Source organism: Girardinichthys multiradiatus, chromosome 8, assembly GCF_021462225.1.
Source record: "Girardinichthys multiradiatus isolate DD_20200921_A chromosome 8, DD_fGirMul_XY1, whole genome shotgun sequence".
NCBI lineage: Eukaryota > Metazoa > Chordata > Actinopteri > Cyprinodontiformes > Goodeidae > Girardinichthys > Girardinichthys multiradiatus.
The window spans coordinates 25,281,845-25,295,719 of record NC_061801.1 but is presented as its reverse complement, the minus strand read 5'-3'; the positions used below and the strand labels follow the sequence as shown (position 1 = coordinate 25,295,719).

Genomic DNA, 13,875 nt, shown 5'->3' with positions numbered 1-13,875 from the left:
ATGCACACAAACATCAGTCCCTCATCAACATAAGCTGCACTTCTTTCACATCTGCCCTCATTCTATCTGCAATAATTAATTTCAAAGGAGAGGCAAAATTATTTACAAGCTTCACAGTGGCTGTTTGAAGTCAGAAAACAGCCGCCCTCTTGTGCACAACTTTAGATCTTCATTTTTCTACATGCTGTCATTTGTTATGAATGAGGCCTCAAAATCCTTTGCTTTTTTCCCCATAGATTTTAAGAGTCCAGCTGGAAACAGTTGTGTTTGTGTTGTGTCAGAGCATGAAGCCCTCACCCAGGCTGAGGGAGCAGCTTAAACTCTTTGCCTTTTACAGGTCTGTTACATGAACTGATTCTGTTACGTAACAAGCACAGAAGTTCAAATCGGCCCATGGCGTCGCTTCTGCAACCAGGGAATAGAAACACTGTCCTGTCACTGCTGTCAGTATGTATCTGTAAATATCCAGGCTGTTCTGGAGCTTTATTCAGTATTACAACCAATGTGCTGATTTAGACCCACAAACTAACAATATGCTAAAAAACGAATATGACCTAATTATGTTGAATGAAAAAAAATGCCAGTCAAAATCTAAACTGCAGTCGTGATTCAGATTTAACACGGTTACATAACATAGTAACACAAAGTTACTTTGTTATTGACGTACAGAGCTGCTTTCTAGAGTTTTTTTACATTTGAAAGTTTCAGATCATCATAGTTTATTATTAGACAAACAGCAAATAAAAAAAGTAGCTTCCAGATGATGATTTCATTTATTAAGGGCAAAAAGTGACTCGTTTAAGGTCATGCCCCAGCGTGTCATAAAGTGGGTTTTTGATGGACCAAAATGCAGGGAAGAACTCCTGAAGCTGGAGGTTTTCAGGTAAGATGAGTCTTTATTATCTATGGCAGGACTTCAGGCGTCCCCGGCAGACCCAGAGTTCAGGCGGCCGGCCCAGAGGCCGTCTCCGGCAGACCCAGAGTTTAGATGGACGGACCGGTGGCTGTCCCCAGCAGATCCGGCGATCAGCAGGCCGGCGACGTAGGGGCAGAAACTGCCGGGGCCTTCGGCAAGGCCGTGGAGATCTGTGGCGGAGCCGCCGAGGCACAGCGGGCGGTGAGGGTGTGTCCTCGCACCCCTCAGGGACAGAAACCGGAAGTGTAGACAGGCCCTCCACAAAACTGATCAGGAGCTAAACCATGAGCTGGAAAGCCGCCTCCAGCTTCAGTGGAGAGGCGAGCAGAGGAGGGGGCAGGGGGCCTCCTCATTGAAGCGGTGATTTCTCCCAGGGCCCTTTGTTGCTCGGCCTCAATGATGTGGTGAATCTGAGGATCAGGAAAAAAATCCTTCTTCGCCTCGAGTCAGTCTTGAAGGCTGCCAGCTTTCTCCAGCCTCCTCCATGGTGAGCTGAGAGAGGTAGCAAGGTGGGAAAATAATTTGGCCAGAATCTCACCCCTCCTGAATTCCCTCACCATTCCTCCGCTTGGTCCCGTTGGCTGGTTCCTTCTGTCACAAAGTGGGTTTTTGATGAAAATGCAGGGAAGAACTCCTGAAGCTTGAGGTTTCCAGGTAAGATGAGCCTTTATTATCCATGGCAGGACACAGACAGGGTAGCCAACACACCAGATACATATAACATAAGGAACCAGCAGGGAACAAAGGAAACAAATGGTCTTAAATACAAAAACCTAACAGCCGGGGGAACCAATGACAAACATGACAAGAGAATCAGGGGAAAACACAGAACAGGCGTGGGCTTGGGGTGCAGAGAGACAGAAAACAAAAGACTAGACCAGGTAATTTAACAGAAACACAAGCAGGTATGACACAGCATCTCAATCAGATTTAAGTCCAGACTTTAACTAGGCCATTCCAGAACCTTTATTCTGTGTTTTTTGGGGGGGCGTTCAGAGGTGGACTTGCTTGTGTGCGCTTGAACTTAAGGTTAAGAAACAAAGAAACCCTAGAGCTTCACTCTATTATCACCTTGTTTGACTTTAAGTATGAAGTTCTTTTTTCTGAAATGCTGTTAGTTTTACACCAGATGTAACCTTTCGAAAAGTTCAACTTTTGTCTTGTCAGTCCACAGAATACTTTCCCAAAGCCTTGAGGATCATCAAGATAATTTGTGGCAAATGTAAGATGAGCCTATTTTGTTTTAAGCAGTGGTTATTGCCATATTTATTATTGAATCATAAAAATTAAACTTTACTGAGGCAAGTGAGGCCTACATGTTTTTTACGTTCTTTTATGACCTCCTGGATGAGTCATTGATGTACTCTTGGAGTAATTTTGGTTGGCTTGTCACTCCTGGGAAGGTTCACCTCTGCTCCATGTTTTCTCCATTTGTGGATAATGGTTCTCTGTGTGGTTTCCAGGACATGACTATCCTAAGTGCCTAAGTAGAAAGCAACTAAACTTCTTTTTTTCACGGAGGTTGTTTAACCTCTCAGCTCAAACAACTGAAGGAGCCTTTTGGATGACATGTGAAACATCTTCAAGAAACGAGAAGTCCAACTGCCTTCTACTTAAGCCCTTAGGACCCATGATGAGGTTATTTAATTTCAGTTTGAAGGTATTGAAGATCAAACTGGTCAAGAATAACTGTTTGTTTTGAGAAACAGGAAGTTCTTGGGCATAAGAATTGCATGCAATAACTGGCTCAGATCTCAAACATGTGTATCTTCCAAATGCAGGTTTTGATTTGTCTTTTTTTTTTTTTGCTACAGCTGCCTTCAGATGTTGATTGTGGGTCTTTCTGCTTTTACGTTTGTCTTCAGCAATTAAAATGCAGGGGATTTACTTGCTGGTTGTGTGGTGTTTAAACTCTTTTGGATTCTTTTTACATGTTTTTAGCGCATTGTTCTTAATTTTAACATCTTGCTACATGTGTTTTAATTTACTCTAACTGCATGTATTACAGCATTTCTACACACCTTGCTCAAACTGAGCCTTTTTGCAATGCAGCTGTGACATTCATATTTTTATTTAAACATCAAAAGAAAATAGAAGAAAATATAATAGTCCTTTTTTTGTTCCTCATTGGGAATATTAAATGGCTCAGCAGCAAAATGCACATGCCAAGATACATTAATTAAATCAAAAAAGTATAAAATTTTTAAAAATGTAGAATTTTGCAGTTAATAGATAAAGATGTCCAAAATTATAAAAGGGAAGTAAATTGGTCCTGGTTTTGTTTTTATTTTTTTTTATTGTGCTTCCATTTTAGCACAAAGACAGATATGCACAAGAATATACACAGATATTCTATTTATAAAGAATACAGAAAAGTAATAGTGGTCTGTTTGATTTGCAATAATCATTTTTAACAAAACAAACTAAAATGGGGAAAAGCATAAAAGACATATTTGATTTCATTGAGTCTGGATAAGAAGTATTTTTAGGATCTAGAAAGTACTCACCGCTACCATATATGGGAAGTGATGTAATGTTGGGTACCCATTAGGCAGATTTTTGGATGGTGCAAGTTAATTTTTTCTAAGCTTCTGCTGGGATGGTTATGTAGAAGAGCCACTGTTTCGTTTTCTGTTAGCTAGTGTTAGCTACCAGCACTAGCAGCACTTCCAGCTCGTTCCTGTGGAGCCAGTCAAAAACCAAAGCACTGCCTTAATTTACCCACAGCTGTACCTGCAGCTGTAAACATTTCAACTTGTTTTTCAAGGAATACAAATTAGCAGGTAAATGCAGCAGTGTAGTTTTTTTTATGTTGTAGCTGCGCCTGGCCAGCGGCTCTGTTGCTATGCCTCCGTCTCTAAGCAAACCGCATTATTTGCATCCTTGTATGGTTTCCTGGTTGTCTCTTCAGCACAGAAAGACAAAAATCTGCATCATAGTACAAAGTGTCAAGAAGAAAATATTAAGACTCATTCAGGACCAGTTGGCAAATGATCTTTTCTAACCCCACACCCTTGTTGAAGCGCTTCATCTAAATTAGGTTTTTATTCTCTGTATCGCTTTTATTTATTTATTTACTTGAACAAAATCTTTGAATTAACCGTTTAGTGAGTTTCAGAATCATATTTTATAACCAAAGTGTCCTGTGTGTTAGCCAGAGTGCATATTGGAGGGGTCTGGGACCAAGTTAAGATTCATACAAATTAAAGCCGATAGTGTGCATTTTATGATGATAATATTTATAGAAATGTAACCTATAAACAGCTATAAAAGAGATAATTTTTTTCCCGTAATTTTCAGTAATGTTATGCCTCTCATTATTCTGTAAATATCCTTTCTGAAAGCGAAGAATATTTAATGCATTACACAATATGTAAAAAGAATGACTCCTAAAACCGAAGGTGGATACATCACAATTACAAGCATAAACTTTTAAACTTTTCAAGACATTTCTAGTGCAAATCAACTTCTAAATCTTTATGCTTTCTCTACTTCTTATCAGTCTATATATGTAGGATTTATTACTAAATAGTTGAACAGAAATAAATTGGTAGTGAGTTACCAATGCTTGAATACAGCATGCCAGTTAGGCTTTTCTAAACATTTTTAGGTAAATTTGAAGTAACTTAAGCAGCTTTCCAGGGGGTTTGGCTGTTTGACTGAGTCGAGCTGCAGTTGGTGTCTCTGAGGAGTCTCCTCTGAGCAGGAAGTCTGTGCGAGGGCGGGCGTGCAGCTACGCTGATGGATGCATTATTAAAACGTCTTCATTAGAGGACCACGGTGGTCTGCTGGAATGTGCTGAGGCACAGAAAGAACGAGACAGTTTGTTTTATTGTACTGAGGTGGAAACAATAAACCCCATCATATTAGATGTTACAGGCTCTCTTTTGTCAAGGAGATGAAAGAGGACAAAAGCACATGAATGGCTCAGATAATACAGATTTGTGCACGCAGACAGATCAGCACCCAAGTGTTAGTCTAGTTGATTTTGTTGTACTTTCCATTCCAGTAAATTTCTGACCTCCATCTTCAAAAAAGATAAATCAGTAGTTAACCAGCTGTTCATTAAATATCCGAGCAGCAACTTAAACAAAATGGAATCAAAGTAGCTTGATTAACTTTTTGTCACTTTGTTGCAAGTAAAATGCAGCCAGACAAGGAAATGACATTTAAATAAATTGTCCTGATCGGACAATTTTATTTACTTTACTTAACACAAGAAAAGTTTAACTGTGTTTGATTAAGTGTCATGTTGTTGTCTGGCTTTCATCTGGCTTTGAATTTAATTATAATTGCATCGTCAGAATAAAAGAATATCGTTTTCCCAGTCAGATAGAAGATAAAGTAATGTATTAACCTTAATATTTGACAAAAAAGCCTTTTTGTGCCACAAGGACACATTAAAGTTTCACTGGCATCATGGGGCTGCAGCCTCAAGGTTTTTTCAATCCAAAATCCAAATGAACCTCTACCCTGTTTATTGCTCTCAGATATTAGTTATAAATAATTTGCATAGAATTGTCCTCAATCTATAAGATTGATTTTATTGCACCAAAACATCATGTCATAATTATTCTCTGTTCAGAATGAAACTTACAGATTAGATAAAGTTAAATTACCCTAAATACTATCCTATGAAGAAAAAGAGCACTTGAGCATTTGTTGTCGAGTTTTGTTCTTGAATTTTTTGATGTACTGAAAACAGCCGGTTTTCATAAATTACCCGGAAGGCCTCCTGCAAACAGCCGGAGGCAAGATAAAAACTTTAGTCTCAAATATTTTTGTTGAAAAACTCCTTCATGGACATTTCAGTTTGAGAGGAAAGGAAATGAATCAGTAAACATGAAAGCTATTTTATGATTTTTTTTTTCAGGCTCAGACAGAAATCATATCTCTTTCGATTTGTGTGAAGTCTGTAAGCAGCAGCTTTTTCTGGAATCAAACTGGTTCATTGAACTATACGACCAATAAAACACTTGTTTGCACTGAAGGGAGGCTTAAAGGCTTTTTCTTCAGGCAGTGTGTGAACATGAAACATACAACAGAAGAAGAAATCATTTCTCCCTCGAGATATTTTTCTTCAACCCTTGTGGTCATTTTAGGGCATTAAATGGTGATTATGCTGATGACTGTACAGTTGAGCATCAGTCAAAAAGTTTAACAGGAATTTCACTTTGTTGATATTTACCCTCACAGGAGCATGAAGATACTCCAACAGCATCCCTTTTGAACTTGGAGCCTGCTGAAAATATCTTAGAGGTGCGTCGACTGTTTCAATGCACATCCACAGAGCTGCCTTATCCTTATCGCAGACGCCTTTGTTGAAAAGTCGGTGATTAACAGCTATGCTCCTGTGCGGATTGTAGGTCAGCCCAGCAACACAGAGGAGAATCAGGGCCTCGCTGTCTGATCTCGACAACGAGGAGGCCATAGAGAACCTCTCCGTCCGGCAGCTGAAAGAGATCCTCGCCAGGAATTTTGTCAATTACTCCGGTTGCTGCGAGAAGTGGGAGCTGCTGGATCGAGTGCACCGGCTCTACAGGGAAAACGAGCAGAACAGGAAATCCAGTAAGAACTGAGATATATATTTGACCTTTATTATCTTTACAATTTTGCAGTGATCTTTAATGTAATTTATTCATTTTCTTTTTTGCTATTCTTTAGTGGAAAACGTGAGCATAACAGCAGGTAATTATTTTTGATTATTGTGTTTTAGGGTTTTAGGTATTGCATCATTTTTTATTTAAAAAGGAGGTACATTGTGTTGCAAAAGTGTTAACACCTCTTGAACTATTTCGTGTTTTACCACAACCACAAACTTCAGTGTATTTTACTGTCATTTGTTTTTTGTTTTAATAGATTTTGCTCTTTCCCTGTTGTAAAATAGTTGTAAAGTTCAATCAGACAGGAAGGAGAGCATCCGTTAACATCACTGGTTCAAGTCTCATTCAGATTTAGGTTTGGACTTTGACTGGGTCATTCAAGCACATGAATATATGATGTAAACTAATAAATTGCAGCTTTTACTGAATGCTTAGTGTCATTGTCCTGCAGGAAGGTAATACTTGACCCAAGTTTAAGTCGTTGCAGCCTTTAAATAGTTTTCTTCCAGCTTCTCCCTGTATTTAACTCCATCCTATCATCTCTGACCAGTTTCCCCGACCCTGCGGGAACACAGCATGATGCTGCCACCACTGCGTTTCACAGTGGGAATAATGTGTTCAGGATGATGTGCTATGTGTTATTTTTATGACACAAATAGCTTTTTCCATGTATCCCAAAAGTTACATTTTTAGCTCATCTGAGCAGAGCACCCTCTTCCACATGTTTGCTGTGTCCCGTACGCCGCCTGTGGCAAACTGCACAGATGACTTCTTATTGCTTTCTTTCAAAAATTACTTCATCCTTCCCATAAAAGCTAGATTTATGGAGTGTTTATGGAGTTATGGGTCTCTGCGGCTCCTCTAGAGCTACCAGGGGCGTCTTGGCTGCTTCTATTACGGCTTTCCTTGCTGGTCATGTTGTAGTAGGTTTGCAGCTGTGTCATACTCTTGTGAGAAGTTTAAAACTCATGATCCTTGTGGGTCCTTATGATGTTGTTTGTTCACTAATGCTCCTCAATTCAACTGGTTTCACCTGATTTCATGAAGAGGTGAAAGAGTAAAGGTGACGAACACAGATGCACACCATATTTGACATTTTATTTGTAGAAAAAAAATTATGAATTCTTTGTTTTCCAATTTATAATTATGAGCTTCTGTTTGTTGATGGACAACATAAAATCCCGACAGAATACACCAAAGCCTGTGGTTGTAATGAGGCAGAATGTTAAGGGGTGTATTTTGCAAGGCATCGTAAATCAGGAAGCATTTGATGCAAAGAAAACTATACCACTGTGCATCGCTTTTGTTTTCCATAAAAGAACAAACCTATTATTTCCTAAACTAATTGATTTTCTTTATTATTGCCTGTCTGTAAAGTGGTTGCATATCCTCCATCTCTTTGCAACAGTGGAGTTGGAGGTAAGATATAAACAAGCGATCCTTTCAATTTCCTTCATGAACTGCTGTGCTCTCTGGTCATTTGCCAACAGGACACAGTAAAGGCATGCTATAGACATTTGTTTTGTTCATGTGATCCTTTCCATCATGTACATTATCCTATTATGGTCATTGATTCCTGCCTGCTTCAGTGTTTCCACATTCTACATTTTATGTGTCTTTTCCACTCTGCATCATCTCCTTTAATTCTGAGGGACAGCTTCTCATTCTGTCATTAATGTGCTCTATTAAAGCTTTTACCTCTTGACAAGCCATCATATTATTGCTGCAGCAGCACGTCTCCATCAGGTGTAATTACATTGTCAAACATCTCGGCTGACACGAAGGCCTCCAGGACCTTATTAGCCCACTTAGCATTCAGCTGCATGGAGGCAGGCGGGCTGCAGCTGCATCGACTTTTTGCCTGTCACGCCAGCAGGAGCCGGATTCAGGCCAGCCGGCTGATCGCTCAGCATTTGACTCCCATAAGTCAGCGCTCTGACACGATTTAAACTGATTTGATGCCTGTAGCTTCTCCTCCTTAGCTGGGATTGAACAAGAGGAAAACACTCCCTTCAATCGGCACATGAAAACCATCGGAGTTTAATCAAATCAGGAGGAAGCTGCTCGACAAACAATTACAGAAATAGCTTGTAGGATTTGAGTGACTTCTAGAAATGAAAAAGCAGATTGGCAATGGCTAAAGAAAGAAATGAGAAACAGAAAAGGCCAAAAAACCAAAAATGTAAAAAATTAGATTTGTTGTTGGTTTTACAACATAACAGAAGCCATTAACTGAAACAATATATATTGTTTGGAAAAGCTATATGTATTGTAAACTGATTATTTTTGCACTGGTGCTGCGCAATACATAAAACTGCAATTGCTATCGTAATTCCAATGTGTGCAATATCACAATCGCCAAGGTCTATTTAGATACATTTGTTGGCTATAAAATTGTAGGGGCCATGCATTCAACCTCTGCTTGCTAATAATTTATTTGGCTAATTGAATGGTCTTCGCTCTCCTTTATGTCTACACCTGATCTGAGTGACCAAGAATAAGCTGAGAGAAGAGATCACTGTGGCGATGGAAAGGAAAGAGAAAAGCTGAAGAGGGGGTTATTGTAATTGATTTCATCATGGCCTTATACAGTAAAACCATTGCAATTTCATGGTTTTCTTATATCATGTAGCCTTATATTATACATCTGTTAATGAATTTCAATCTTTTGCACCATGAAAATGTATTGATAAAATACTTTTGAAAGGGAGAGTGTCAGGGTGGTTTCCGGGCTTTGTTAACAAGGCTGGTGGCAGATGGGAAAAAACTGTTCTTGTGGCGTGAGGTTTTGGTCCGGATGGACCGCAGCCTCCTGCCAGAGGAGAGAGTCTCAAAGAGTCTGTGACCAGGGTGGGAGGGATCAGCCAGAATCTTCCCTGCCCGCTTCAGGGTCCTGGAGGTGTACAGTTCCTGGAGCGACAGTAGACTACAGCCAATCACCTTCTCAGCAGACCGAATGACACGCTGCAGCCTGCCCTTATCCTTGGCTGTAGCAGCGGCGTACCAGATGGTGATGGAGGAGGTGAGGATGGACTCAATGATGGCTGTGTAGAAGTGCACCATCATAGTCTTTGGCAGGTTGAATTTCTTCAGCTGCCGCAGGAAGAATATCCTCTGCTGGGCTTTCTTGATGAGGGAGCTGATGTTTGGCTCCCACTTGAGATCCTGGGAGATGATGGTTCCCAGGAAGCGGAAAGATTCCACAGTGTCAATTGTGGAGTCACAGAGGGTGATGGGGGCAGGTGGGGCTGGGTTCTGCCTGAAGTCCACAACCATCTCCACTGTCTTTAGAGCGTTGAACTCAAGGTTGTTCTGGCTGCACCAGTCCAACAGATGGTCCACCTCCCATCTGTACGCGGACTCGTCACCATCAGACGAGTTTTTTGGTTGGACAAAACTTAAAGGAAAAGTTGCTTTTTTGTTTCATGAACTTAACGATTTGCTTTGAACGTCATAAAATGTATTGACTGTTGTTTCAGCTGCTCTCTGAACAGTCAGAAAGGGAGCTGCAACAGCCCAGACAGTCTCTCTTTCACTGTGAATGCATTTTGTAAGGGGTGAAAAAAAGGAATCTCAGATTGGATCCATCCATTTTCTATATCTCTTCAATCTTGTTTCGGGTCAGGCAATGTACCCTGCAGACTGGCTCCCATTTGATTACAGACCCAGTTAAAACATGAAAATACAAATACAGCAAATAAAATCATATGTTGTTGAAATTAAGACTAAAATTCATTTTTAAATCTCCAAAGTCAGACCTGTGATAAATGTATAATCAAATATGTTGTCAGGAAATTAACAATGCAGAAATTTACAAGATAACACAACAATCATAAAAGGTAAATAAAACTAAACCAAAACTGTCTTGACAGAAGAAAAAAAGAACAAATACTAAATCAGGGCAAAATAAACCAACAAATCACAACATAAAATCCATATTTTCAAATAACAAGATTAAGATAATTCTCCCAAAATAGTTAATTAAAGCATAAGCTCAATAACAAAGGTCAGATTTAGCTTTGTTTTTAAAAGATGAGGAAATAATTATCCAAAAAGATACTCTAATACACTCTAAGAGAAAATATTTAAGATTTACAGAGGAAGAAAACTGGTCAGATAGTGTGGATGGTTTGAACCAATCAGTTTATCTCTGATTTATGTGCGGTTCAATAACCGTCCATGCAATGTTTTCCATTTCTCCCCACAGATGGTGTCCGAAGTCAGCTGACGGCGGACGAAAACCTTTGTCGCATCTGCATGGACGCCATCATCGACTGCGTGTTGCTTGAATGTGGCCACATGGTGACCTGCACCAAATGCGGAAAGAGGATGAGCGAATGCCCCATCTGCAGGCAGTACGTGGTGCGGGCCGTGCATGTCTTCAAATCCTAAAACTCGTTTTGGTTTCCGCGTGCATCGTGGTGTGCGTGATTTAGCACTGAGGAAGAATTGCAGTTCATGGGGGCCTGATGCTGCAGCAATTGTGAGAGATTTTTTTCAGACTAGACTGTTGCCTCTGGCCTGCAAAGTCCCCACCCCCCAAATCTCCCTACGTCTCACCTTACTGACTGGTCCCACCTGTCCTCCGGCTGCACCAGGTCTCCCACTCTACACAGCAGACACCATCACGACTCCCTGCTTTAAATGCTTACTTGCAGGAGACGAAACGAGGTGGTCCTGTGGACGCTTTGAAGGGGTCCGCCTGTTGATTGTGGTGATTTGAGATCCCAGGTTTAGAGTCGATATGGTTTACACTGTCATGCCACATGACACTGTGTGATCACCCTCAGTGTTCATCAGGATGTGCAATATCAGAGAAAAAGGTGTGTGTGCCTGTGTGCGCGCGCGTGTGTGTGTGTGTGTGTGTGTGTGTGTGTGTGTATATGTGTGTATATGTGTGTGTGTGTGTGTGTATATGTGTGTATATGTGTGTTATTAGAAAAACAACAGCCACTTCATCCATCACACACAGAGGGGAGTGTAGGGTGCCAAACAACGAAGATGTTTTTGGTTAAGATCTCACGGTATGCATCTTATAACCAGCAAGGTTGGTTTAATAGTTTACTTTTATTGTTTATCAGATGAGCTTTAGAAAACAAAGTGTGTACACATGTTCCTGATAATGTGTAAAACAAGATTTATTGTGACAAAAAAAACAAATCTGAATACAAACCCTACTCACAGGCTTTATTTGGACCACATTTCAGTCCCTTATTTGTCATGAAGATGATTTTATTATCATGTTTGCAACAATTTTAGAGTGCTGAGTAATTTTTGTTTCTTCTTCTGGGAAATACAGGAAAGACTTACACTCTGAGGTAAGATTCTGCTGTAATCTACAGTGCCTTGCAAGCACATTCAAATCCCTGAACCTTTTTTTCTGTTTTATTCTGATAAAACCACAAACCTCAATGTATTTTGATTGTGTTTTATGTGATAGGCAAACATCAAAGTAGCACATTAGTGGAAAGTGGAAAGAAAATGAACCAAAATCTAAACCAGTCTAGTTCATTCCTTGAAATTCCTGCAGCAATCCAGAATTCAGGTGGAATGAAAACTTTTAGTCGTTCGCTCTACAAATCTGGTTGTAAGGAAGAACGTCAAAGAAAAAAGAAAGTCATGGCCAAGATGCATGTGGAAGAAGGTTGGCTGGACAGATGAGACCAAAATAAACATAGTATCCCCACAGTGAGACATGGTGGTGGCAGTATAATGCTGGGATGATGCTTGTCATCTGCAGGGTAAGGTAAGCTGAGTCAAGGTGATGGAAAGATGGAAATACTGAGATAAAACTGTTAGAGGTTGCAAATGGCTTGAGACTAAAGCAAGGTTTCACCCTTAAGCAGTACAACAACCCTAAACATTCAGCCAGTACAGTGCGATTGTTTAGATCAAAACATAGTTATTCTGACCTAAATCCAATTGCAAATCTGTGGAAAGACTACTAATGTGCAAAAATGCTCTGTCCAGTCTGACTAGATGAGTCATTTTGCAAAGAGGACTGGGCAAAAGTTTCAGTTGCTAATCATGTAGCTGTTGTAGCAGCTAATGGTGATTCCATTAAAGTATTGACTCAGGAGGGCTGAACACAGGGGGAAGACATGCCAGAGATAAAAACAAAATAAACCTATGTATCATTTTCCCTGTTCTTCACAATTATGCATTACTTTGTGTTGGTCTATCACATCAAATTGTTAGTGGTTGTAAACTAATAAAATGTGAAAACGTTCAAGGTCATGAAAACTTTTGCAAAGCATCGTAAAACCTTCAACATCTTCTTCCACTAACCGTGCTTCTTTATTGTCAGATCCTAGCTAATCAGGTGCTATTTCCTCATTTATAACTGTAATCATCAGCATAATTTTTGTCGCGTTGTCCTAAATTTTACAAGACAGAGGTAGCTGTATTTGCTTTAACCTGTTATGCAAATGAAACACGTTTTCTCATGTCAAACGATGCAGTGAAATCTGTTTTGTAATATTTTTGCAGCAAACTGTGAGTTCAGTTGATCTCACTTAAACGTTAAGTATATTTGTCCATTTTCTTGTAAGACACATGATTTTTACAAAACAAAAACACTCGTCTGAGTACAAAGGGTTGAGAATTTTCCAGAATGTATTCCCACTGGTTTTAAAGCTGCGTCACCGTCTCGCTCTTTCTGGCACATTTCCAAACAATCGAATCTCTTGTACACCATTTCCACTGTATGGAACACCGTAACTCTGTAGGTCCTGTTGTCAAAGCTGCTGTTTGTCGAAGATGTCATTCATGGGCAGCTACAGTAATATCAGAATGGGATAGCACTCATATTCACAGATATTTATATTCTGAATGTTGAACCTTTTTATTTTGGTTAAGAGGAGAAAAAGGATTTATTAGATTCAATAAAATGCAGTATTACAAACCACAAGGTTTAAAGTCTGCTGTTCATTTATCTATAGAGGGGTTCATATGTTTACATACACCCATCATCAGCATGAAATATAACTTCATTGATTTATTTTCCAAACAAAGTCAAATTTATAACTAAAGGTTCAAATATGTTAATTGCCGTGAAAAGTATTTGCCTCGTTACAGATTTCTTCTGTTTTTGCTTTTCTATCACACTTATCAAAATTTTAAAAATCATAGTTGACCCCAACCCCTTGTTAAATCATGAAATAATTTTGGAAAGCTGAGTTAAGTTTCCACACCCAGGCCTGATTACTGTCAGATCTTTAGAATTAAGAGCTTGTCTGACAAGATGAAGTAGACTAAAAGGCCTAAAAAAAATAACACATTTTGCCCCGATCTAAAGAAGTTTACAAACAGATGAGAAACAGTCATTGATGTCTAAGAGCTACAAAGCCATTTCTA

General features: G+C 39.6%; 1 protein-coding gene across 5 annotated transcripts in view; it reads left to right on the top strand.

The window, feature by feature from the left end:
- Positions 1 to 13,429, top strand: part of rnf34b (ring finger protein 34b) — a 33,290-nt gene extending 19,861 nt beyond the window's left edge. For 2 of the 5 annotated variants that reach the window (XM_047373223.1, XM_047373224.1), the window contains 5 exons: positions 6,113 to 6,175; positions 6,283 to 6,484; positions 6,581 to 6,604; positions 7,897 to 7,938; positions 10,727 to 13,429. In XM_047373223.1, coding sequence (XP_047229179.1) covers positions 6,113 to 6,175; positions 6,283 to 6,484; positions 6,581 to 6,604; positions 7,897 to 7,938; positions 10,727 to 10,911 — 516 coding nt within the window. In that variant the 3' untranslated portion in view covers positions 10,912 to 13,429. The remainder of the gene's footprint in view (positions 1 to 6,112; positions 6,176 to 6,282; positions 6,485 to 6,580; positions 6,605 to 7,896; positions 7,939 to 10,726) is intronic. The other 3 variants (XM_047373227.1, XM_047373225.1, XM_047373226.1) reach the window with 3 other exon arrangements.
- Positions 13,430 to 13,875: the final 446 nt, after the last annotated feature.